General features: G+C 40.4%; 1 protein-coding gene across 3 annotated transcripts in view; it reads right to left on the bottom strand.

Annotated features, from left to right (window-relative positions):
* The window catches only part of atp1b2b (ATPase Na+/K+ transporting subunit beta 2b), a 29,932-nt gene extending 13,233 nt beyond the window's left edge, over positions 1–16,699 (bottom strand). Inside the window, exons 1-3 of one of the 3 annotated variants that reach the window (XM_037533358.1) lie at positions 16,371–16,699; positions 2,008–2,136; positions 363–467 (exon numbers count right to left, since the gene is read on the bottom strand). In XM_037533358.1, the coding sequence (XP_037389255.1) occupies positions 363–467; positions 2,008–2,136; positions 16,371–16,461 (325 nt within the window). In that variant the 5' untranslated portion in view covers positions 16,462–16,699. The remainder of the gene's footprint in view (positions 1–362; positions 468–2,007; positions 2,137–16,370) is intronic. The other 2 variants (XM_017700325.2, XM_017700333.2) reach the window with 2 other exon arrangements.
* Positions 16,700–26,711: the final 10,012 nt, after the last annotated feature.

Below are 26,711 nucleotides of genomic sequence, written 5' to 3'. Positions count from 1 at the left end.
CACCCAAGCAAAGGGGATTAACACATGAAAGACTATTATTTTTATATGCACATATTGCAATAGTAGAGATGTACAATGATATTGAATCATATCAGTATCAGTGCACATTTTAAAAAAAAGAAAAAACATTGGTCAGACATTTCAAACCAGTGTTTGATGATGCACTGAACGATGCAGGAGTATAAACAGATATGTGAAGATATATACATCAAAAATTCCCACACCAGTGCCTCTGTACTACCTGTACCATATTAATATGAACTCATCTTCTCAGTTCCCTGATTTTACTGCTGCTTTCTCCCTGTTGAGTCTGGTTTCATTAACAAAGAACTTGGTTTAGGAAAACAGACAGACACACTTACGGGACAGGAAGCGGTTGAGGGCCTGCACATACATATCCCAGCTCTCTGTGTTCTCTTTAGTGTACGTAATCTCCAGATCTTCACTTCTAGGCCTGATCATCATCCCTAGAGACGGAGAGAGAGAGACAAAGAGAGAGAGAGAGAGAGAGAGAGAGAGAGGCAGAAGGGAAGAAGAATTCAGAGGCACTTATCAGCTTTAAAGGAACGGTTTGGTGAAAAATCATATTTACACAATGTTCCTCTTAACGCAGCTGTAGCCCATCAGCCAAGATGTGTTTAGACTCCAAATTTAGCTTCTTTAGGTTGGAACTGCAACTACAAGCTAACTTTGCTAACAAACACTAGAACTCTTTAGTCACCCAAATAGCCTGAAATCATTACTGTAAAAATGCATCACAAAACTTTGAACATTCAGTTTTACTGGAGTGGTTTTTTGTCACCCTGAGTGGAACTACACAGCATGATGCAAAACACCAGGGCTGGTAGTCACAAAGCAGGACTGATCTTGGATTAGACTCCTACTCCTGAGGTGATCTGTGAACACTGAGTCTGTTGTCTCAAATGGCTGCAAGCTGCCCTTAGCTACACTGTGAAGTTTTGTCCATTTGTATAGCTCACAGTAAGTCATATCACATATCGGCAAGGCTGCATAACATTAATAAAGACCTTTATGTGGTTTGAAAGATGTTTTGGTGATGTGATTTTATAGAAAGAACTTGGGCTATTTGGATGACTATTGAGTTTGCTTGTTCTAAACTAAAGAAGCTAAATGTTGACTGCAAGCATGTCTGGGCTGAATGACTGAATGCAGTGAGTGGAAAATTGCTTTTTTTTGGTAACCCAGTCCTTTAAAACAAGACATCCAGTAAATATCAATATTTGGCCAGAAAAAGTTGTACAGGATAAGCCCGTTAAAATCTCACCGAACATGTGGGATGTCCATTTAAAAGATTCAGTTAAAGTACACAAAAAACAAAACGTTATGCAACATTTTAATGTTTGTGATTATTTGTATTTATTCTAATGGAATATAATATTTTTACTGATATAAAAAATAACTATTTATTATTCTATGTTACTTTAAATCTGTAATATATGTCTCTTGTATATAAATTATTCCTGTAAATATAACACACACACACACACACACACACACACACACACACACACACACACACACACACACACACACATATATATATATATATATATATATATATATATATATATATATATATATCAATATTTAACATTCTAACTATACGTTGACCATATATGCACAATAACAAAGATGCATATACAAAATTCAATCTTATAGTGTTCACATAATATACAATAGTATATACGCTATAAATATAAATATACGCTAGTATATTTAGCATAATAAATATGTATTATTGTATATTATTTGTAATATACTGTAACATATGTCTCTTGTATATTATTAATTATTACTGTACATACAATAAATATGTTGCACTATATATTACATATATATATATATATATATATATATATATATATATATATATATTGCACACCATACTACTGACACACACTTTTATATATATACATCTTTATTAATCTGTATATCTTGTGTACACACCTTTATTATTGTACATATGCATGAGGTATGCGTTTTTACCTGGTGTAGCGAGTCTGTCTTGGTAGGTAGGTGTGTTGTCATCAAGGGTTAGAAGCATGACGTACATGGTGAGAGTGAAGAGGCCAGCCAGGAAGATGTAAAAGGCCAGATAGAACAAAAAGATCAAACCTCCACACACACACACACACACACACACACACACACACACACACACACACACACACACACACACACACACGTTAATTATCAAATATCAAGCACACACACGCATGTAGGAGAAGCTGACATGACACTAAGGATGTGAATCTTTGCTTGCACCCAAATAAGCTCTTCATGATTACAGCTTCCACTGCTTTCACACCTTCTAAGTTCAGTCTGAGAAGTTTGCATTTTCTGCTTCTCATGACTGAAACAATCCCAAACACATTATGTTGAGGCCTGGACTGTGGGGCAGCCAGTCTGTGAATCTTTCTGAACAGAGAGCTTCTTCTGACTCTTTGCAGGATTTCCTACTTCATTCTTCACCGTCATATCTACACTGGCAGGTGAGTTCAGGTGCGAGCTCACAGAATTAAAGCAAAAACGTCTCAGACCGGCGTGGCAGACCTGCAGCTCTTTCAGCTGAGCAGCTAACTGCACAACGATTTAATGTGCATCAGTATGATGTGGTTATTAGTTAACTGCCCTACAGAACTTTCACACGTGGCACTTTAATGAAAAAAGCAATTATTATTTGGCTATTAATTATTAGTTGGTTTGTGGTCAGCAGTGTTTGAGCAGTTGTTTGTTAACCTATATCTGCAGTTCCTCCATGGTTAGCTTGCGAATGCTGTGTGTGCCACTTGTGCTGCGTTGTGCTTCATTCGATTCTTAATATTTTATTTATTTATTTTTATTTTCTTAATATTTGATTTGTGACTGACACAAACAATTCAGTTAAAACTTGGGATGAATTCTAATTGCACTGATTGAAGTAAGCAATACACCACTACACGATGAAATACGGTGTAAAACATCCTACAAAACCAGATCACACTTACAGCACACAGAGTGTTACCCCATTTCTCATATAGTACCATACCAGTAAAGTATATCTGGGATCTTGCATGTGCACGGGTATGTCTTGAGCATGAAAGTGCATCGAATATGTCAAGCTGTTTCTCAATTGACCTTTAGGCTGGCTTTACATGGTGAAACCTTTAAGCAACGAGTTGTATGTTGTGAGTTACAACATCATTTCTGTGCAACTCGACAGTTAAACAAAGCAATTCAAAAACAGTTGAACACAACACACACCACTAGTTGGACAAATCAGCAGCTTGTGTTTTTTGATGCACTGTATCGTTCTTGCTATATAACATCATCCGCCTGGAGTAATTTACATACATGCGGCATTTTTTATTGTCTTTGTACGGCGCAGATTCTAACCGTACAATCCACACCACACTGGTGATTATAAGTGATTTATTATAACTTGAATTTGATGTCACTAATGACCTAATTAATTATCTGACAACATAATTACATTTGAATAATAAGCGTCAGTGTTAAATGCTACGCTGCTGCACTGGCTGGAAGGCTCCACTATGACCACTGGACTGGTCAGATACTAAATGCAGGGTGTAAAGATTCACCCTTCCTGGACCACTTTGTGGCATCATTTGTGCATGTATTAAGTCTCAGAATACAAATTACACTGATAGGCAGTGTGTGTGTTAGTGTGCGTGTGTGTGTGTGTGTGTGTGTGTGTGTGTGTGTGTGTGTGTGTTGGAGCAGTTGTTGGAGCAGTAATCAGCTTAGCAGCCAACTACATCTCTCTCTCTCCCTCTCCCTCTCTCTATCTCTCCCTCTCTCTCTTATTCAGAAATTTACAGAGAATGCATTCACGTTACTTAATCCCACTCCCCATAACACAGACACACACACACACACACACACACACACCCTGATAACGTGTTTTGATTAATCCCGAATTGAGTGCCTGTTTCCACCCAAATTAATTACCCCCTGTCAGGGCAATAGAAAGAAACTGGGGGAAGGGAGCAGATTAGACCACGGGTTTCAGGGTATTTGATTGTGATGTAATAGAGTTTCCCTTACAAATAAACTCCAGTTTATATCCACTTAATTTCCAGTTAAAACGGTCACTAAGTCAGAATAAAAAGCTATTCATTGTTCTGCAGGAAAAAAAGAAAAGAAGTTGAGAAAATGAGCCAGAAGCCACAGCAACTAAATACAGCATCAGATTTATCAGTATATATCAGCATATCCACTCATTGCCTTCATTACAGATTCCATTCTTTTCAAGAGACAAGAAATCGTCAAGGTCTAGATTCTGGGCTGGTCAGTTCATTGTTCTGATAACACCAGCAGCTTCTTTGATTGGTACACATCCTTTCAGAACCACAGTGCTGAGTTGTCTTCTCAGAGTGGAAGAATAGACAGAAACATTAACCCAACTCTAACCTTATCCTCACCAACCAATACAGAGATGTTATGTTTCTGTAAATTAATAGTATACATTACTAGACGATTCTCCATAGCATTGTATGTGAGTTCATATATGTGTTTGAGTGTGTGTGTGTGTGTTTGTTCAGAGGATCAGTGCTGTCTAAAATGCCTTACATCAGCAAAATGACATCACCATCCACAGTCCAGAGAGAAGCCCATATTGCTGACGGACACAAAGCACAACACAGTTCTAATCTGCACACAGCCATGGCACTGGCTGCTGCTGCCCCTGTGGGTGTGGCCTGATGTATGGATCAGTTTATTAAGAACCGCTACATGAGCAGCGTGTTTTGAATGACTGGATGCTTAAATCAGCAAATGAACTGTCAAGTTGAAGCACTTAACTTCAAGTGTTAATGACCCTATCAATCCCTTCCTATAGTTTAGTTTGCTTCTTTGGTTGTTTTAGCTGGTTGTTTAGTTTTCTGTTCTGTTTCTGGGTCCGAGTGGGAGCTGTGCAGTATAAAACACATACTGTTTGTACACATCTTTAAATACCACTGCCACTAAATCTTTTTAATGGTCACTTTACAGGAGGAGCAAAACATTCATAACTTTCAATGAGGTTAACATTGGTCTGCTCATCAGGGCATCTTCGGGTCAATGTAAAGCACGGCTGGTGTTTTAAAATTATGCTAAAAAATGAAAATGAAAACCAGAGACCAAATAGTTTCATCTACAAAGCCCCTTTCTCACCCTTTGAGTCTCTTTACAATTGGAGGGGAAGGCCAGGCAGAAGAGAGGTACAAGTGATGAGAGCATCTTCATCTTCACTCCAACATTCCAAAAACTGACAGTAATTGTATGACAGCTTATATCAGAGCTATGTGTACGGGATGGTGTAGCACTGGTTTGGTATCTATTTACAGCAACACCCTACCTTGCAATTCTATTCAATTTTACAAACTAAGCAAAAAGTTAGCAGGATTATTTCACTATGCTATCTCGAGCACCATCTCAAGTAAACAAAACAAAACAAAACAAAACAAAACAAAGCAAGAGGGATCTGAACACTACTATTATGTAAAAAAAACCCTCAAATAAATTTGACCAAACATGTGTTATAGCACATTCTATGTAGCTAGCTTTGTCTGTATTGTTTTAAAGCATAAACATTGGAAATGACGCTTAGAATCCACTGAGGTATCATTTTGTTTAACACTAGATAGTCCGGTTCCATATTGTACACTCAGTCAGCATCTGATTAATTTCACTTCTTGTCAAACTACACACGCCTTTAATTAACTTCAACTTTAACTTCAATTATACTCCACTATTCAAGTCTAGCAATCCATCCATCATGGACACGATTCCTGGGCTGCAGGCGATACCAGAGCCTATTCCAGCGCTCATTGGGCAGAAGGCAGTAAAAACCCTGGACGGGTCACCTCTTTCTTTCCACAAAAGAAGACTGTACACCCAGGAATAACTTCCACCAAATTCACATCATCATAAAATATCACCTCTTCTGCTTACAAACACAAATATGGGAGACCTGCACGTTCCACAGAATTTCTCCATTTGGTTTGATGAACTACGAGTAAGAATTGAAGGCTGTAAAATGCCAACATGCTCGTCACCAAAAGGGTTCAAGACACAAATACTAAGATATGAAAGTATGTTCAATTATTCCCTTACATTTCCCTTATTTCCAATATATTTCCATATATTGTTCCTATTAAATATAGGCCAGGAACGCAGGAAGCACATCAAACCACATGCCCATATGCTCAAAGCACATAAGGTCTATACTAGGGATGTCCACTGGCTCTTGAGTACTCGGTTAACCATTCCAGGTGCCTGTATTCACTTTTTTGATTTACAAATGGCAGATGGGCAAATATACAAGTTAGTGATTCAGAGAAACACTGATGTTATATTTTGACAGGACTGTTCATTATATTAATATTTTTATCAGTTTATTATACTTGGCCACTACGAAACATGAAAATACAACTTGCTCTGGTGCTGCTTTTCACACTATGCTACCTGATGTTATCTACCTCCAGAGACACTGAAAATATGTTTTCCTGACAAGTAAACGAGTTGGAATATCATCAGGAGGAAAGACCTTGTGTAGAAGGTAAGTCTGCATCACCATCCAGTGTTCTAGCAGTCAGTGCTAGCTCATTAGCTCCTCTGAGAAGGCGGCTTCCTTTACTCATCCAACAAGAGCACCTACCAGTTTCTTTTGGCTCTTGTTGAACATCAGCATGCAAAGTTTTGGCCAAAGTTTGATTTTTCTTTGTCCATTTTGATGCCGTTTTTTTCTTTCTACATCCCCCATCTGTACTACACTTAGATTATGAATGGTTTGTTATATTTGGCAGTTGCGGTTTAGTAATTCTGAAATCTGCAGGTGCTGCAGCCCCGTCAGCACCTCCAGTTCATGCATCCCTGATGTAGTTGCTTCCTGCTGATATAGTTAATACTGACCATAAATAAGGATCGATAAGCTTGCATAATGATCTTTCAGGTCTGATCTGGACGTCTCTTGCTAGAGAGAGAGTGAGAGAGAGAGAGGCCACCCACAGCCGCTCGATGAGGCTGACCCCAGGAGAGTCCATCTGGGCAGGGGGTATATTGGATTTCTCCCCTCACGCCCTCTCTCACTCTTTCTTCAGGATCTCCGCTGATTACTGATCAATAGCAGGAGGGCAGTAGAAAGCAACACTGCAGGCAGTTTGAAAAGCCCCCATGAGAACAAAAACAAGGACGGCAATACTAAGACCAAAAAAATGACCAATGGTTTATTAATTGTTGAGGCCTAATTAGCGTTGAAAGCTCAGTGTTAAACTGAGGTAAATATATCCACCTGCATGTATTGGAAAAACAGATAATTGGTGTTGATAAAGGGAGAACTTATATTAGGTTTATGTGTGTGTGTGTGTGTGTGTGCGTGTGTGTGAGAATGAATGTTGACCAAAAGCCGGCCGCTCTCCTGCAGAGAGTTTAAGCTGCTCTGAATGGTTTGGACATTTAAGGCTTTTACCCCTGACTCTGCATTAAGTCCACTTTCTCCACGTTCTTGCCAGGCCTCTGAAAAATGCTAACTTTTTTCAGAAGTATCTCAAAACATTGTCAGCCAGCTCAAGTGAAAACTGACCGTCCACAACATTGAACCGCTTTGTTTATATTATATGTTTACATTTCTCTCTTAAGTTTTGTATTACCATATAATGGATTCCCCAAAAAATCATACAGCAACGCACAGAATGCATGCCTAGCTCACTTGCACACGTGTGTACACTCAGACACACGATGCAATCACATCACATCTACGGTCCGTAAATAAGCAAACATATATGCTCCATAAAGTGAATTAAAAACCTTCTCTGGAATATTGCCATGTTTAGAGTGTGCAGGAATGGCTGGTGATTTTGTGACGTGTGAAATCACTCAAATCACAGAAAACTGAATTTGAAAAGGTTTGAAAGCCCATCAGTCGATACAGTGCATATATGACAACTAAACTGTGGTCTGTTTTCAGAGAACTGTTTTTGTGATGTCACAAAAAAAACACTGCACTTACATACACTTAGGCATTCGCTACAGCAGTTTAGCCACACCCATTCATACTAAAGTTAAAAGTTTTTCAGCATTGGACTCTTTTTTGAATCAGGCACCATGTAGGGAAGCCAATCATAGCAGAGCTCATTTACAAATATCAGTCTTAAAGGCACAGTAACCAAAACAATCAAAGAGACGCAAATGGTCAAGTGAAAAAATGAATTATGACTGTTTTTTAAGTGGACTTGTATACAGCTTTTTGATTGGATGTATGTTTTTTTTTACAATTATTGTTAAATTACATTTTTCCTTTAGGAATGAATGGGAAAAGTATGTGCCCCCGATTTGTGTCATGTTGATAAAAGGCCATTTGTGATATTCTATTGAATAACCATGAGAGGAACCATAGAAACTTCCTAGCTACCCTAGCAACCACCTGGGATACCACAGCAACCACCTAGCAACACTCTAACAATGACCTGGCATACCTTTACAACCACCTAAAATACCATAGAAACTGTTCGGCAACTCCCTAGCAACTGCAAATCCTTCTGCAACGCCTAGCAACCATCTGGGAACTATTTAAGCTATGCAGTCACTTTTCTAGCTGCTACTGTGATCAATTATGTCATTGTGTTAAATGATACGCACATATGAGAATATTTTGGAATTCATCAGTACAACACTGACAAACTATGTTTCATTGTAAAGAGAGATTTTGTGCAAAACAATATGTGAAATGTTAATTCATATTGATTCTATTCACAGCCTTGATGGCAGTTTTGAAATATTGAATGCATTTTCTTTATCAAAATATTCTTCTACATAATATTATATACAATTTTTGTCCATATCATGCAGAACTACTTCTTAATTTGCGCAAATGTGTCACTGCAGTGTGACAGGCGACACCTCCCTCTCTCCCTCTCTATCTCTCTTTATCTTCTGTCTGTTTCTCCGTGATGAATGCTTTCTGTACTCTTTTATCACTGTAATCAGAGGACTGACCGAAAGGCTGAAAGAGAAGAACAAAGAGCGCTTCATGATTAATTTAGTTAAAACAAACACACACGTACACATCGTCCTCTTTAGATCTTACTGGTTCTTCTCTCCGTAAAGCTGATTGATTTACTCAGACATCAATCATTACGAGTGCTGGAGCTGTTGCAGAGATCCTGATCCACAAACAAAGATGAAACAGAGCAGGCTGTCCCTGATTTACACAAGCAAATGTCTCTTTTTCAGCTGAGGCTAAATGAATCCCTTGAATGATGTTTTTATCATGCATGCATGATGTTTTTGATCTAAAGCTTATTATTCAGTAATGACTACAGACTATTCAGTACCTAATATAAAGCATTTAGTGACTAAAGTCTAAGATCTGTAATTCTGAGAGTGAGGAAATTAAGTGACGTCCACACATGGACCCTTAGAGGTTACACAGTTTAACACCTACTCGGATTTATCAAAAAGTAAAAAATTTTTAAAAACTACAAACAAACTAACAAACAGTCCGTCAAAATCTCTGATATTCAGGGCTTCAAATTTGGCTGTAGTTACTTAATTCCTTAAATTTTAAAGATTTTTAAATTCATAATGGTTACCGAGTAATGCATAGTGGCTAGTGAATAACGGAGAGTGCATACTAAATAATTCATAGTAGTTACTGAGTAAGTCATAGTAGTCACTGAATACCTCAGAGTAGGTGCTGAATAATTTATAGCAGTTACTGATAATAATTGACTAATTTATAGTTTACTTTGTAGTAGCAACTGAATAACTTTTCGTAGTTGCTGACTAAATTATATTAGTTGCTGTATAATTCAAAATGGTTACTGAGCAATTCATAGTAGTTACTGAATTACTCAAAGTAGTTACTGAATAATTCATAGTAATTACTGAATAATGCATAGTGGCTACTGAATAATTTATAGTGGCTACTGAATAATTAAGTGTAGCTATGAAGTAATTCATTGTGGCTGGTGATTTATAGTGGTTACTCAGTAGTTACATAGACGATACTGAAAAGCTTATAGTAGTTGATAATAAAAAATACTAGATAGTAGATAGTGAATATACTATAGTGGTTACTAAGTACTTAAGAGAACTTACTGAGTTACTCTAAGCGGTTAGTGAATAATTAATAGTAGTTACTGAATATTTGTGGTAGTTACTGAACAATGTTTTAAGATTAATAACTGAATCCTAACTTAATCCTAGACTTTAAGGGGGTTAAATGAAAAAAGGTCACCAATTAATATTTGTTCTCATTAGGTCTGTGACTGTAATTGTATTGTTGATTTTGTCTGAGGGGAAAATCTTTTCCACAGTTTGGATAATAGACAAGATACATACAGTTTCAGATGTGATTTTTCTGAATGAGACTACTTAGTTGAAGTAGCATCAAACCTCCACACAGAACATCAGCTTTGCCCCATCAGCATACGCACACATCCAGTATCTGAGTTAGTATCTGACGCAGTGGCTGGAGAGGATATACGGAGCCTTTAACGACTCTCTTGGGCTCAACGTGTTCCAATCAAGTGGGTCATTGATGAACCACCAACCAGGTCTCACTTTAGCATCACCATGGAAATGGCTTCAATTAACACCATGAGGCCTAATGATTCTGAATCATAGTGTAATCTGGTAATAGTCTAATCCACCCACGTGCATATTAAAGATCTATTGTTTGTTGATTTGCTCTATGTCTGCATTCCCAAGAGACAAGGACTGACTCAGAATCAGTTATAACTGGTGGGCAGTGCATCTTCAGTCAAATGAAATAAGTGATCTCAGTGTGGGAATTGTAAACAAAAAATCTCAAGGGGATGGTGGATTCAAACTGACCTGGAGGGTCAGTTACGCACTGCAGCAATACTTTTTAAAACAAGAAAAGGGCCTTTAGAGAAATCTCTCAACCTATACTGTATATTGTTCTTGTCCTATCTTCTCTTAGACTGCTCAACTGTAATTCTAGTTGGTAACAGCTTTTTTATATTGGGACCCTGTATGACTTATAAACCACGGCTGACTATGTATACAAGCATTAAACGTCTGGCAATCTACAGTATTCCAAATGGGATAGGAATGGGGACAGTTGTTGTACATCTATGTTATTTTATATCCCCTTGCCTGCCTCCTCAAATCAAGCCTTCACTTCATTCTTTCTTCATCAAAATGGTAAAAGTGTAAGTCAAACTAGCCACCAAAATATAGTGTGAGTAAAAAAGTGTACAATCAAAAAAACTCCTTAAGTACTGAGTTTCCTCTAGAACTACTGTGGAATTTCTTAGGACATCCATCTCTCAGCACAGAAAGTTTTTGGGCTCTGTTCTTTTCTTTTGGCATCTTTTTGGTGCAAAATAAAACATTAAAACCTAAAAGTGAGAGGTCTGGGCAAGAGATCAGCTGTCCAGAAGCTGAACCAACACAAGAAAATCATAAAAGATGTAGTATCTACACATTAACGACCAAAATGAAACAGAGGAAAAAGTACACGTCGTCACAAATATTTGAGTAGAAATAAACATATTAGCATTTAAAAGTACAAATGCAACCCAAAGCTGGACTTAAAGGACTGAGCAGCTGAGCAAATGGAGGTAATACTGGTTTATAACCAGCTAAACTACTTCTCTGACTCAGATTTTTTCAGTATAACTAGACTAAGTGATCAGCAACCTCCCCCATTCATGTCAATAGCATCTGCTCAGTAGCACAAATCTCCTCAGAAGCCCTTTGCTCTGCTTAGCATTTCCCCCCAGAGTCGCCAGTGCAGGGAGGAACAGTCCAACCAAAAATCAAATGTACACAGTTTTCACTTTTACCTAATTGTAGTTAGTGCAGTCAGTCAGTCAGTCAGTCAGTCAGTCAGTCAGTCAGTTCGCTTCTTCAGTTTTGCACTGGAGCTATGAGGCTAACGGAGCTAGCAAATACCGGAAGCTAACACCACATATCATCAGATTTGAGACACTCGCCTCAAAATGTCTGGAGGTGATCAGCAACCTCAAATAAACTTGGTTATGTTGTGTCTGACAATGTATGATATACTGTAATCTAACAAGGTAAAGACAGCCTTCATGATGGCTGCTGCTACGTGCTGCTTTTAGCTATGTGACGTTTGCTGTGTGTTTAAAAGCGTGTATTAGTTCACGGACTGCATTCAAGGTGAGGTGGAAATAGTGCAAAAGTCATTTTTTGGCCAAATGATCCCTTAAATAAGGTTTCCTGCTGTTCTGCCCGGAGCTCTAGCCTGTAAGGCAGATCCTGGGTCATTGCTAAGCCCAGGTAATGAGGACAGAAGTTAAAGGGGCCAAATATACCACAGTTCAGGCCAGAGACAGATAGACAGATAGATTAAGGAGTCTTAGAGAACGCAGCAGCTTAACCGGGTGAAAAGTCCTAAGAAAACCCCTTTCTTTCTCTTTCACACACACAAGTGCACTGATAAAAGTTTCCTTGATCGAAATCTGTGCATCATTTACACTTAGAATACATTACATCAAAACATTACATCGCCAAAAGGAATTAAACTAAAGGACATCATTCTGTTGGTGGACTATACCTCGTTCATGTGATGTGGACACGTTTGCCTTTCAATGCATTTTGACTTTTTTTCAGTGCATTCAAAAGGATAGGGATGTATGATGATATCGGAATCGCTGGTATTGGAAGTTGTTTCGATCTGACCAATATTCCAAACCGATATTCCATAATTTACTGGACTTGAGAAAAACAGAACTTTTAGGTTAAAACAGGCCCTGGTTAAGTGAAAAAAATACATAGAAACCATTGTGTTTCTGTTGGTTCTGGATGGTTTTGTAGTGTTTTGGCTCTTTTAATGGGTTGGTATCACAGTGTAAAGGATCCTAATAGTTTAACAGGTGACTAATGGCTGATTCTAAATGCATTTGATGGTTTCCTAATGTGTTCTACAGGTCACTAGTGGTCTCCACTGAAAACCATTAAGCCAATTCCCATTAGAAAGCAAAACTTTAAAATTGAACCCTTTAAAGTTGAAAAGACCCTGGAGCTGTAACCCTCCAGAAGTGGAGGTTATGTTTCTCTGTATTGCTAAACCAATTTTTTCTTTTAATTTCTTATACATTTGTATGTACTGGCATCAGCACAAATGCACATGAAGAATATCGGATATCACCACAGGCCCAGAATTCCCATATCGATGCATCCCTATTACGTGCAAGTAAAAAAAATGAACTGCTTATATAGGAGCAATAGGACAAAAAGATCAGCTTCAGTGATCACTGCACCAAAATGTACTGTTGATTTTATCTGTAATGTAACAGACACCGCCTGTATTCTGTCACTCTGTGCTAAGATCTATTAACAGATCTGTCCGAAGGAGCACCCTTTGAATTGAAGTGTTCGTCCTAGCAACTCAACAGCAAGACGACCAGTGAGCCTATTAAAGCGGGATTACCTCTTACACTAATTCACACATGCACACACACAGAATACATAAGATGGAGGAGGTGCTGCGGCTGCATTACAACTAGCACGATCCTTCCCTCAGATTACATGAAGAAAGCCCAGTGAGTGCTGCAGCGAAAAGACCTCACATTTACTCAAACTTACTTTCATCAACTTTATATCAGTTTACAAAGTGGTCAGTCCTAAAGATACTCTTCTACGAAGAGCAGAGATTATGACTGAACCCATTCCCCGCACTGTCCTGAGCTCAGTCCAGTGTGTTCCCTCAGAACACCCGGAAGGCCCTCTGCATGGCAGGTGATCGCACTCACCCACTCCACAGCCTCTTCAGCCTGCTGCCGTCAGGGAGAAGACTGCGGAGTCTCCGGGCCAGGACCAGCAGACTGGGGGACAGCTTCGTCCGCCAGGATGCTCAACTCTCTCCCTACTTTGAACTCTGACATTCTCAGGGGCTGTTATGCACCCATCACTTTAACTGCTCCATAAGCTCAGTCTAACTGCACGACTGTTTATATTTGCACTATTTATACCCACAGACCTTATGTGCCTTATGTCACTTTAGTGTTCATTTCAGGACCTCTTATACTTTATTGATATTATTTTTTTATTATTCTATTTTTCTACAATCAATGTTTATTTTTATGATTGGTGTGTAGTGTTTTTTTAGTGTCTATTTAAATTCACACCTTTCAAGTTTACAGTCTGTTTAATGTTATTGTTACACCATGGGGTCTGAGAGTAATGCATACAGTACACTGTATGTTCTGTACATATTGTAGTATTGACAATAAAGCTGGCTTGACTTGGCTTGACTTGACTGTTAGCTTTGGTGTAGGTGGCGCAGCACATGGATCACTTCAAAGAACAGTATTGTAGTGCTGAATGAACACCCAGAGTGCTGAAATGAACATCTGTAGTGTTGAATTAGCTCCTGTAATGTGAACGAACTCTAACTCTGTATAATCAGCATCTAGTGTTGAGTAAGCATATACGCTAAATTCACTCGTGCAAGATTTCCACTCACACTGCTAAAGCTGCACCAATGATGAGCATGTTTACAGATGAATTATCATTGAATTGATGCTTAATATTGAGTTAACAGGGCCAAATTGACACCTAGTGTAGTAAAACAAGGACATACAGTGTTGAATTAGTGTCAAAAGTGTTTACAGGCCATGTGAAGCATTAAAATCAGCATTCAGTGTTGGAATTAAAACATACAGTGCTTGTTGTAGTCCAGTCAGAGTGAAGGCAGAGGACAGGCCTTCATCTGTACTACTATAATTCTCATAAAATAGCAGCACCTCTGTTGCCAAGAGGTTCATTTTTAGCTTTTTAGTTCTATTTTGAGCCCTTTACTCGTGTATCCAGGACAGTTAACTGTCATTTACTGGGTGCTTCAGACTGTTTGGAAAGGTTTCAAATCCCTAAAAATGAAATAAATGACCTCCTGGAGACGTGGGTTCTGTCTGTGTAGTGTTTACAGTGCTGGGCACGGTTGTTGTTTTTGTAATTTTAATACAAGAAAACGGAAGATTTCTCTAATCCTCCAGCATAAAGGTTAATAAAGACATTCTTGCAGCATCTAGAGTGGCAGTGCCCAGCGCAGGTTTATTAGCTTTAGTAATGCTAACGGTATCATCTGCTACTGTGATAAATCTGGAAAATAGCATGATATTGATTGTATCCGTGTCTCTCAGCCCTAATCTATCTTAACACGGCTGAGTGAGACCGAGCCGAACACTGTGTGCTGCTCACCTACAGCCGCATTCTCGGCAGATTTGATGCTGCAACAGTTTTCAGCTCTTGCTGCAGTCTCTCTCTCTCTCTCTCCCCCCCCCCCCACTCTTCTCTCCATCCTACTCTCCTTTCTGTCTGTCTCCCTCTGCTCGCTCTCTCTTCTCACTCTCCTCTCTTGCCCGCTCTTCGCTTTCTCTACTGTTCTCTCTCCTCTACTCTTCTCTTTCCCTCTGTTCTCTCTCCCTCACTCTTCTCCTCTCTCTCCCCACTCTCCTCTCCTTTCTCTCCCACTCTCCTCTCTTCTCTCTCCCTCACTCCTCTCCTCTCTTCCCACTCTTCTCCCTCCCCTCTTTCCTCTTCCTCACTCCTCTCCTTTCTCTCCCTCACTCCTCTCCTCTTTTCCCACTCTCCTCTCTTCCCTCTTCTCTCTCCCTCAGGAGTCCTTTCTCTCCCTCACTCCTCTCCTCTCTCTCCCAACTCTCCTATCTCTCCCTCACTCCTCTTCTCACTCTCCCCACTCTTTTCTCTCCCTCACTCCTCTCCTCTCTCCCCACTCTTCTCTCTCCATCACTCCTCTCCTCTCTCTCTCTCCTCTCTCCCTACTCTCCTCTCTCTCTCTCTCTCCTCTCTCCCTACTCTCCTCTCTCTCTCTTTCTCTCCTCTCTCCCTACTCTCCCTACTCTCCTCTCTCTCTCTCTCTCTCTTTCTCTCTCTCTCTCTCTCTCTCTCTCTCTCCCGCAGTAATCTGAGCCTCGTGCTTCAGGGCGCCTCTGCTGAGAATCGTTATTATTTTATTTTCCTGAAAGCATTTTACTTAGTTTGCTGCAGTCACTCTGCAGCTCTCGCGCACGCGGAAATCAAAACGCCGGCTCGAGCCAACACCGCAATGCAATACTGCAGTACACGCACGAGCGCTAATAACTCTGTCACAGATACGAACTGAATAAAATCACCCTGAGAGTGTGAGTTATATCCTTACCCCATTCTCCGTTCCACCTTAAATGGTGCAGCAGACACACTCTACCTCCTGCACGCGCGCCGGGCTGTTTCTGCAGCTCCGTTTAAGGTGGAGCGGAGAATTCGCGCGAGGCTGCTGAACTGGAAGCGTCAGCCTCGAGAAAGTTTGAGCGCTGAGCGCGAGGGTATGAGCGCGGGATCGGTGTGTGTGGCTCAGCTTGGCGCAGACGTACCCCAGCTGCTCGCCGTCCTGCCGCAGAACTCGCGGGTCCTCGGGTTCCAGAAGAACTCCTTCCACTCGTTCTTCTTGTCGTCCTTCGCCATGTCTTCTGCTCTGTTGTTTGGGACGCAGCAACTGAGAGGGGCTTTAACGCGGCGCTGAGGAGCTGTGGGGGCTCAGAGGAATCCCGCTGAGGCGCGCGCTGATGGGGTGAAGAAGCCAGTTGCCGGTTGTTCTCGGAGCGGCGCGCGCGTCACCGGAGCAAAACTCTTCTGATTGGTGGAGAGCGCGATCCGCAGTGTGTCTGTGTGTGTCTGTGGTGGGGGGTGTACTGCAGTAAAACACCCTGTAAGAGAACCCCCCCCCCCCGCGCTCTCTCTCTCTCTCTCTCTCTCTCTGCTTCTCTCTCTCGCACTGCTTCTCTCTCTCTCTCTCTCTGCTTCTCTCTCACTCTCTCATTCTCTCTCTCTCACTCTCTCTCTCTCTGCTTCTCTCTCTCTCTCTGCTTCTCTCTCTCTCTCACTCTCTCTCTGCTTCTCTCTCTCTCTCTCTCTCACTCTTTCTCTCTCTGCTTCTCTCTCTGCTTCTCTCTCTGCTTCTCTCTCTTCTCTCTCTCTGCTTCTCTCTCTCTCTGCTTCTCTCTCTCTCTCTGCTTCTCTCTTCTCTCTCTCTGCTTCTCTCTCTGCTTCTCTCTCTCTCTCTCTGCTTCTCTCTCTCTCTCTGCTTCTCTCTCTCTCTCACTCTCTCTCTCTCTCTCTGCTTCTCTCTCTCTCTGCTTCTCTCTCTGCTTCTCTCTCTCTCTCTGCTTCTCTCTCTCTCTCTCTCTGCTCCTCTCTCTCTCTGCTTCTCTCTCTCTCTCTCTCTGCTTCTCTCTCTCTCTCTGCTTCTCTCTCTCTCTGCTTTTCTCTCTCTCTGCTTCTCTCTCTCTCCTCTCTCTCTCTGCTTCTCTCTCTCTCTGCTTCTCTCTCTCTTCTCTCTCTCTGCTTCTCTCTCTCTCTCACTCTCTCTGCTTCTCTCTCTCTCTCTCTGCTTCTCTCTCTCTCTCTGCTTCTCTCTCTCTGCTTCTCTCTCCTCTCTCTCTCTCTGCTTCTCTCTCTCTGCTTCTCTCTCTGCTTCTCTCTCTCTCTGCTTCTCTCTCTTCTCTCTCTCTCTGCTTCTCTCTCTCTCTTCTCTCTCTGCTTCTCTCTCTCTCTCCGCTTCTCTCTCTCTCTTTCTCTGCTTCTCTCTCTTTCTCTGCTTCTCTCTCTCTTTCTTTGCTTCTCTCTCTTCTCTCTCTGCTTCTCTCTCTTCTTCTCTCTCTCTCTGCTTCTCTCTCTCTCGTCTTATACTCACAATTTCTTCCTGTTTCTTTATCCTCCCTTTCTCAGTCTCTTTTTCTTTCATTAATTTCTTCCTTGCTCCCTAATTCTTCTCTCTCTCTTTCAATCGTCTTTCTTTCTTTCTTCCTTTCTTTTTTCTATTTCTCTTTCTGCTTCTCTCTCTCTCTCTCTGCTTCTCTCTCTCTTCTTCTCTCTCTCTCTCTGCTTCCTCACTCACTCTTTCTCTCTGTCAGACAATTCTCTTGCTGTTTTATCTCTCTTTCTGTCTTTTTCAAATCATTTCATTCTGTCTGCTTTATTTACATGACAAATAATAGCCACGACATTTGGGGGACATTAAAAATGATGAAATAAGGAATTCAACATTTTAGAGAAATGAAACAACTGAACATTGAAGCAACTGCAAAAGTTGTAACTGTAAGCTCTGTCTGTCTGTCTGTCTGTCTCTCTCTCTCGTCCAATAGCAGCCCGGTGCGCTGCGCTCGCCCCGCCCCACACAGCGGCTAGACAGTGGGTGCCGGACTTAACTGACGCTCAGCTCGACCAATCAGAGCACAGGATGAGCGCTGCGGCTGACTCTAAGGAGACGGATGGCGTGGTGACGCTACGATGTTCCAGTGCAGTCGCTTCATTGACCAAAATAGCTGAAGACCAAAATAAGTTGGAGGTTTTGGACGGACAGCGGAATTAAAGAGTTTCCAATACAAGGCCTTATATGACATGGACTTTCCACCTGGACAAGGTTTAATAATAATAATAATAATAATAATAATAATAATAATAATAACAACAACACTTGTATAATTGCTAAGATTCATACTGGAACATTATTATTTACTGTAAATGTAATATTAATCCCTCTAACTAAAGTGGACCCACACTTCAGTTACTCACTCTTGTGTATTATCATAGTAAGTATTGAAGAAGATAACTAAGAAATAAACCTGGAATTAAGGGATTAATATAAAAGAAGAGCATTAAAACAAGCTATAAAGTCGTACAAAGCAGGGCATATATAGGCCACGTCTGCCCTGCGATGGACCGGCGACCTATCCTGCCTTCCGCCCAGCGACTGCTGGGATGGGCTCCAGTCCCAATGTGTGTGTGAATATATATATATATATATATATATATATATATATATATATATATATATATATATATATATATATATATTGCAGTCATTGTTAGGCTCACAGTGTACCACTACAGAATTTAGAGCTCAATGTACATGAGTCAAGAGTAAAGGAAGAGCTGGATTACCCATCAGTCTGTGCTGATTCAGGACAGGGACGAACTCTGTGTGCAGTCAGATTCAGGAGCAGCTTTCCGAGTCCTAATCTCTGTGGGCAATGTCCCAAGTCAGGTTACAGGAAAGCACAGAAAGGAAGGAACAAGATGTACATTCTAGTGCACGCTGTCTTATTGGCTAACAATAATACTGGCGCCCTCTTCTGTCTCACAGTGGAGTTGCACAAGAAACACATGGGGCTGTAGTGCCTGACGCGGCACTAAACATTTGACTGTGTTGTGTGCAGAGAGAAGATCAATGGGGTCAACTGGCCAAGATCAGTTAACAAGCACGCTGACTAATCAGTGCAAAGAGCCTGTGTGATAAAACACTTGAAATGCCAAACAACATGTGTTAGCAGGGATGGACAGTGTGATGATGTTTCATCATATTGTGATAAAATACACCAGAGTACTTTTCTGAGCATGTTGTGGATCATCAGCACTTAATCGGCATCATCCACCAACTGCATATATCAGTACAAGGAGGGCAGGATTAGTCCTGTCTAACCAGATGTACAGATTTCAAATCATTGTCCTCATTTGTTTTGACAGTGCTTTTAAAAAAAGTAGCACTACTGGGTTTTCTCCTGTTCTAACTTTTCAAACCTCAGACATACTGAAAACTGTTAACCATGCTATGTATAATGGAAATGTCTTCGAGTACCGTGTTATCATATTTTTGCCATATCGCCCACCCCTCTCTTTTCCCGCCAAGACATGTCGAGACACAGAACCCTTCAGTTCATCATATAAAATTTATTTCATGACGATATCAATGCAAATATAGCACTACAGTGATTTCCAAGGTACATCGTATCTTACCATATCAATATATTATGGCACTCATAATATGGCCACCGTTTAAGTAGACACGCAAAGCCGACAGCTTCTGTAAACTAGTTTTCTCAATAATACTTAAGTTACCCCTTCATTGTAATAAATTGCAACTAGATGATTACTTAGTATATCTGAAGTACAAATTGGGCACAGTTTATTTAGACTGAGACACAGCCCAACCTTTCGGTATGTTGGAGAGACCCCTCTAAGAACTCCCAGCATGCATTGCACCAGCCCTCTTCCTCTACTGTGATTCTACTTTCTGTTTGATAAAGACTGTACTCATAGTGGCCTCCTGGGTCCTGCGGTGTCACCATTCATGTCTTGCTGATATCACAATGACACCATGGTAACATTATGGTAACACCATGGCAACACTACAGACACTCTATGGCAACACCATGGTAACACCATAGTGACTAAAGTAACACTATGATGTACCATGGCAACACCATGTTAACACCACTGCAACACCATGGCAGCACCACAGTAACACTGTAGTGCACCACTGCAACACCGTGGTAGCACCAAGGTAACACTATGACAATATGATGGTAATAATACTCCAATACCATGGTAACACCATAGTAACACCATGGTAACACAACAGCAGTACGATTGTAGCACCATGGTAACACTATAGTAACACCATTGCAGCACTATGGCAATACCCAAGTGACACCAAGGTATACCATAGTAACACTATAATAGCACCACAGTAACACTCAGGTAATACCATGGTAACAACATTGGTAAAACCATAGTAGAACAATGGTAACACCACGGTAACACAATGGTAACGCCATAACAGGACCACGGCAACACCCAAGTAACACCATGGTAACACAATGGTATAGCCATAGCAGCACCATTGTAACACCATTGTATCACTATGGTAATACCCAAGTGACACCATGGTATACCACAGTAACACTATAATAGCACTATGGGAACACTCAGGTAATACCATGGTAACAACCATAGCAGCACAATAGTAACACCATGGTAACACAATGGTAACACCATAACAGAACCATGCTAACACCCAAGTAACGCCATGGTAACACAATGGTATAGCCATAGCAGCATCATTGTAACACCATAGTAACACCATTGTATCACTATGGTAATGCCCAAGTGACACCATGGTATACCACAGTAACACTATAATAGCACTATGGGAACACTCAGGTAATACCATGGTAACAACCATAGTAGTACAATAGTAACACCATGGTAACACAATGGTATCACCATAGCAGCACCACAGTAACACAATAGAAACACCATAGCAGCACCATGGTAATATCCTGGTTACATCATCTGTTGCACTATGGTAACGCCATAGTAACACCATTGTAGCACCATGGTACTACCCAAGTGACACTATGGTGAGATCATGTCAAGACCATGGCAACACCACAGCAACCCTGCAACATCACCTTCACATTTTTCAGTAGTGCTGATAAGGTGAAAACTGTACAGGTTGGTGCTAACTATTCATAAAATAACAACAACGATAAAATACAACCACAACAAGAACTAAAAACCACTCGAGTGCCATAGTACGGTTACGGAAGGATCCATTCATCGGTAGTGAGAACAAACTCCATCCTGTCTGACCTACAGAAAAAAAAGGGAAGAAAAAAGCTAAACAAATGCAAAAAAGGAAGAGGAATAATAGAAGAAGTGTTACCAGCAGTGAGGAATGTGACAACCTATTTATAATAGCAGTAGTAATTCAATATAGCAGCAAAAGTATTCCAAAATATCCAAACAGTGACAGAACTGGGCTGGTGGTTCCTGTACATAAACAAATGTGTAAAAAAGCAGTAAAAGTAGACCTGTTTTAAAGGGACTTGCATAAATCTAGCAGAATAAACTGTGTTGGTGTGTCTGTGACTGTGCCTTTAGTAAGAGGGCTTGCATTTCATTGCGGGCCAAACCATTTGGTACAGTGTAGACAGGTTGCCACAGATAGAACTACTAAATTCCTTTATAAAACAATTAAACACCTTGTACTTTTATACATCATATGCTACAATATATTTGTTGATTACAAGTATGAAAGTGGAAATAATTGCTACATAATCAATACAGTTGTACATATCTATTTTACAATTTTTAACTCTTGTGTATTTTTTCCTCAGCATGTTTTGTGTGGGTTGATTTAGATTTATATTTTTTTGTTGGTTTTCGTTTTTGTGCGGATAGTTCCAGCATTCGTTTGAGGAGTGCTGCTGCCGCTCCAGGATGAGCAGCAGAAGCCTGTGTGAGGTGGAATCTTCTTCAAGATGCAAACAGGTGAACCTCTGCCCGAACGAAAACAGAAGAATCGAGCTTGGCGTGTCTGTCAGAGTTCGATACGAATGGCAGAGTGTACGCGTGTGTGTGTGTGTGTGTGTGTTCGTGTGTGTGTGAGTATATGAACCTATCTGTTGTCATGGAACCCTCCCCACCCTTAAACTAGGCTAATCTCCATGGCAATCCTGTATGACTGACACTTGTGACTACACTGCCACTGAAATGAAGACAGACAGTACGACTTTAGCTTATGTACATGGATTTGAGTATGATACAGAGTTGTAGACCTGCAGACCCATCCAGAAATCCGTGGAGGTCTGGTCTAGCCTCGTAAAAACCGGCCTGAAACATGGGGGCATCTACTTTATGTAGCTCTGGGGTTTAAAGGAATAGTGTGATGACAAAACAAACATAGTTTCCCTCATTGGCCCAAATGTAGTTGATCAGCCAAGACATGTTTGCCTCTTTACTTTTGCACTAGAGCTCATGTAGCTGACAAGTAAAACATGCCTTATAACTCACCACTTAGCATTTTTATAGACAACAGGATGTCATACAGTGTCAGAAACGACATGAGCAAGTCTATTTGACAGTGCAACGACATGATGTTGTTGAAGTATATGATGATGAAGCTGCAGGATGCTAACCGGTGGTTATTAAATTCATGTTAGCTAAAAAAAGAAGCTTAGTCTAGCTGGCCTGGCCCTTCTATTATCTTTGGGGTCAATTTGACCCCATTTAGTGTCTCTAAATAAATGACTGTCATTTTTTTTCATATTTAATGACGTTTCCTAATTTAATAGGGGACAAATGGGCGAACGTAAAATAAACATGATGATATTACTTTGGGGTCAATTTAGTTTTAGTTGTATAAAACAAAACAAATATCAATATTTCACATTTTTTTCAAAAACTTCCCTCACCATACCTGTAGTGCCACTGATAGCTCACACCACAGGGGGGTGATATATTTTTGCTAAATTTATATCGCTGGGGTCAGACTGACCGCAAGGATAAAACATGTTAGCAATTTGAGGATAACAGAGGGGCTGATGCTGATACTGCTGATCCAATACTGGTTTAGCTGGTCACTCAGCATGTATCCACTGGATTTGGTGGGGATCATCATTACAGCTTCCACTGCTGCTGACCAGAACACCCACATCCAAAACATAGCATATTATTGCTGTCTTGCAAAAAATCTTAATCTTGATTTTTTTTTTTTGCATAATAAAACCCATTTTGCCATTTGCATGGCAAACCTTCAATGAAATTGGCCCAAATGACCTGGAAATTAATATTTTTCCATTAACTTTCATTTCAAGTTCTCCTATAAAGTTACCATTTTGGAGATATGAGGTTTCTTCCCAAAGCGACAATACGCTAGCTGTGCTGGGTTTTCTGGTGCTACCAAAGTTTATTCCATGCACTTGCCTGCATGCAATTTTTTTGCCATTTATCTGCTGTTTTTTAACATGATGTATTATTATAAACGTGTGCTTTCTCATAATGTTAACTTTGCGGGCGAACTGTTCGATGTGTCTGGGCGACAACATCAGGTTTCAGGGACTACAGTTGAAAACTAGCCCATTAACTAACACTGGCACATTTAAGTGGATCAGTGTTGAGAATTTTTGATATAATTTTAAACTCCTTTAAGTCTGAAGGAGTTATGAGTTATGACGCAAGCATTTCTGAGTTCTACCACTGTAGAAATGATGCACACGGCTCCCTTTACTGGTGGATTTTTTTTCGCAAATACGCTTATTCAGGTTTAATCAGAGTAAAGTTAAAATGTTTCTTCATTCCTATTCATGTATTTTCTACTTCAAAAAAGTGACAGAACCTAAATAAAAAATGATCATTTTTCGGCTTTGTTAGATCACGTTCTTTCATATTAAATAAATACAACAACAGGACTGAGGAATCATGTAATAAACAGAGTGAAGACAATTCAACAGCAGAAACAGCCAATAGTCTTGCATCAGCCTTAAAGAGCTGCACAAATAAACAAAGCCACAACTAAAGAAGCAAAGCTTGGACACCAAACATGCTTAGCCTGATCAAGTATCTCAGGGAAAACTGTGTAAATTTGATTTTGTTTTGCCAAAAAATATTTCCTCAGACTTGTTGACCCAAGTCAGTCTATATTCACTGACCATCCAAAGAGGCATTTCAGTAATGCTGGGTGTAAAAAACGACCAAGAATCATTTTAGAATTAATATAGAACAATTTGTGCTCAGCTCCCATTGCCATATGTTCAAACTGCTGGAGTTGTCCAACTGCCAGTCTGCAATCGAGGAAGGCCAGTATGTTTCATCAGGGTTATACGAGGCTAGAGCTGGTCTGCCTTGCGTACGCGTGCGCCGGCCCTTGTTTAAAGCCTAACCTCAGTTTCTCTTCATGTTATCAATGTCATCAATACGCTGAGCGACGACGCTCTTTTCTGGGATCTTACTGGTTGCTGTCATCAAAAACGGATGATCCTGCTTGTTCTGTTCACCGTGTGTGATGTGATGAAGCTCTTTTTCCCTATGCGATGTTAGTCAGGATGTTTTTTATTTCTCGGCTTGTGGCGGTCTGTTATGGGGACGAACAGACTCCTGCATTTACAGAGGCGTATTGCTACAAAAGTCATATAAAGTGTGAGAGAAAATCTGTCTATTTCTCCAAGTTAAAGACAGGCAAACGTTTAGGTAGTATTACCCCAACAAGCTGCATCCACAGACTAGTCTCCTTGACACTCAATCACTCGAAAATCAATACTGATATGACGAGGGACCGATTATTCACTCATGTACAAACTACACCAGCACTACACACCTTGATCCATGAAAGTGTGCTGTCTGCATGTATGTGTGTTTTAATTTGGCAATACATTACTGTGCAAAAGTCAGAGTCCTTTATATCTGAGTAGATTAGATATAATATAACCTACTCACCTAAAGAGAGAAACAAGAGTTTCCAAAACTGAAGTTCAAAAAATTCTTAAAAGATAGAGAAAATAGAGCCTCCTAACAACCACCTGCCCGACCTGGTGGACCACCAAAACGGTCCCCATCAGATAAACAGCACTTAAAGCTTTCATCTTTGAGAGAGAGGGGAGAAAATCAAGCTCCACTCTTGATGCAAATCTGAAAAAAACTGCAGGTGCTCCTGTAAACCTCTGAATGAGTTTGGGAATACTTGGACATGAAAAGCAGAAGATGCGACCAAATTCTAAGACTGAACTTTTAAGGTTTGGAAAAACTGAAAGCAAATCGTCCGGCAACATTGGAGGCTCGGATAAACGTAAAGGTGGACCCATAAATATTGAAAAATATATATGATGTAATTTCCTGTTCAATGTTAATTTTTCCAACATCAAAAAATGAATTATTTAATGGCCACTCTGACTGCAATTTAATTAAGTGAACGGTGGTCTTTGACTTTTGCACATGTCTTGGCTGTGTTAGTGGTTTCAGTTGAAGTGCATGTCTAAAGTACTATAACATTCCACATCTCCGGTCTCAAGTCTGTTCTTCTGGTCTACATTCCAGTCACGCAAACACACGGCTGATTGTACATCGACAGACAAACAGGAGCATGGTGCTGTGTGAAGCCTGTAGCCTCACAGAGTCTAGGATAGCATACGCACGCACAAACAGGCACACAAACACTCGTCTGGAATGTAGAACAGGAAGTTAGCTCCATCTCCAGGTCCTCCATCCAAACCTCTATTTCAAAGCTGGCATGAACCCTCATTCGCCACAGCAGGGCCTGTTGACAATCCCTCCATTTTCCACTTATTTGAGATATGTTCATACATGTACAGAGCTCTACACGTTCACGTCAGACGTCCAGTACGTTTTTTTTTTCTTCCCCCAGTTTCAAAGGTTGTAAACTCAGTGTGATTCACTTAGTAGTCAGGATGAGGCATGGTAGGTAAAAGAGAGTTCAGACTGAAGCGTATCTCTCGAGTGTTTAAGTGTGTGCTGTCTTTATATGGCACATAATACGTGGTGTGACAATGTCACATTCTTATCCCTCCCCCCGTCCCTAGATTCAGAGATTTACAGTAAAGCACATCCGCCCGTCCGTTCCTTTCTTCTGATTTGTACTCATACCCATACGTTCACATTACAAGCCTTATAAATCAGTTCTGAATTGCATTAACCAGATCTTCTGATCTTTCGGCCTACGACTGTTTTGGGATAATAAGCCATTTCTTTAAACAAAATGGTCCAGCGTTACATTTTTGGAGCTTGCAGCTAGCAAGCTAAGTGTGTTAAGCTATTGTTAGCTGACCGTAAAGTCAGCTAATGGAAACCTAAAGTTAGAAAACTAGCTAGCGAGTTATTTTGGTTTATTTATTGAGATGCTTCTTTCATGACTGCATCATTACTTCAGACAATACTGCATTTGACCAGAGCTTTGATGGAGCTCTAAAGGTTCACATGATCAGCCATGCTAGCTAGCCATAATTGCATGGTAGACAACCTTAATGTTAGCTAACATCAGGTAGCTAATTTGCAATGTCACTGAAACATAGTAAGGCCATTCGTGTTAAGCTTAATATTGTTAATTAAATAATCTCTACAGATAAATGTAACATCATAAG

Source organism: Pygocentrus nattereri, chromosome 23, assembly GCF_015220715.1.
Source record: "Pygocentrus nattereri isolate fPygNat1 chromosome 23, fPygNat1.pri, whole genome shotgun sequence".
Taxonomy (NCBI): Eukaryota; Metazoa; Chordata; class Actinopteri; order Characiformes; family Serrasalmidae; genus Pygocentrus; species Pygocentrus nattereri.
Note: the sequence above shows the minus strand (reverse complement) of the source record. Positions and strands in the feature narration are given on the sequence as shown.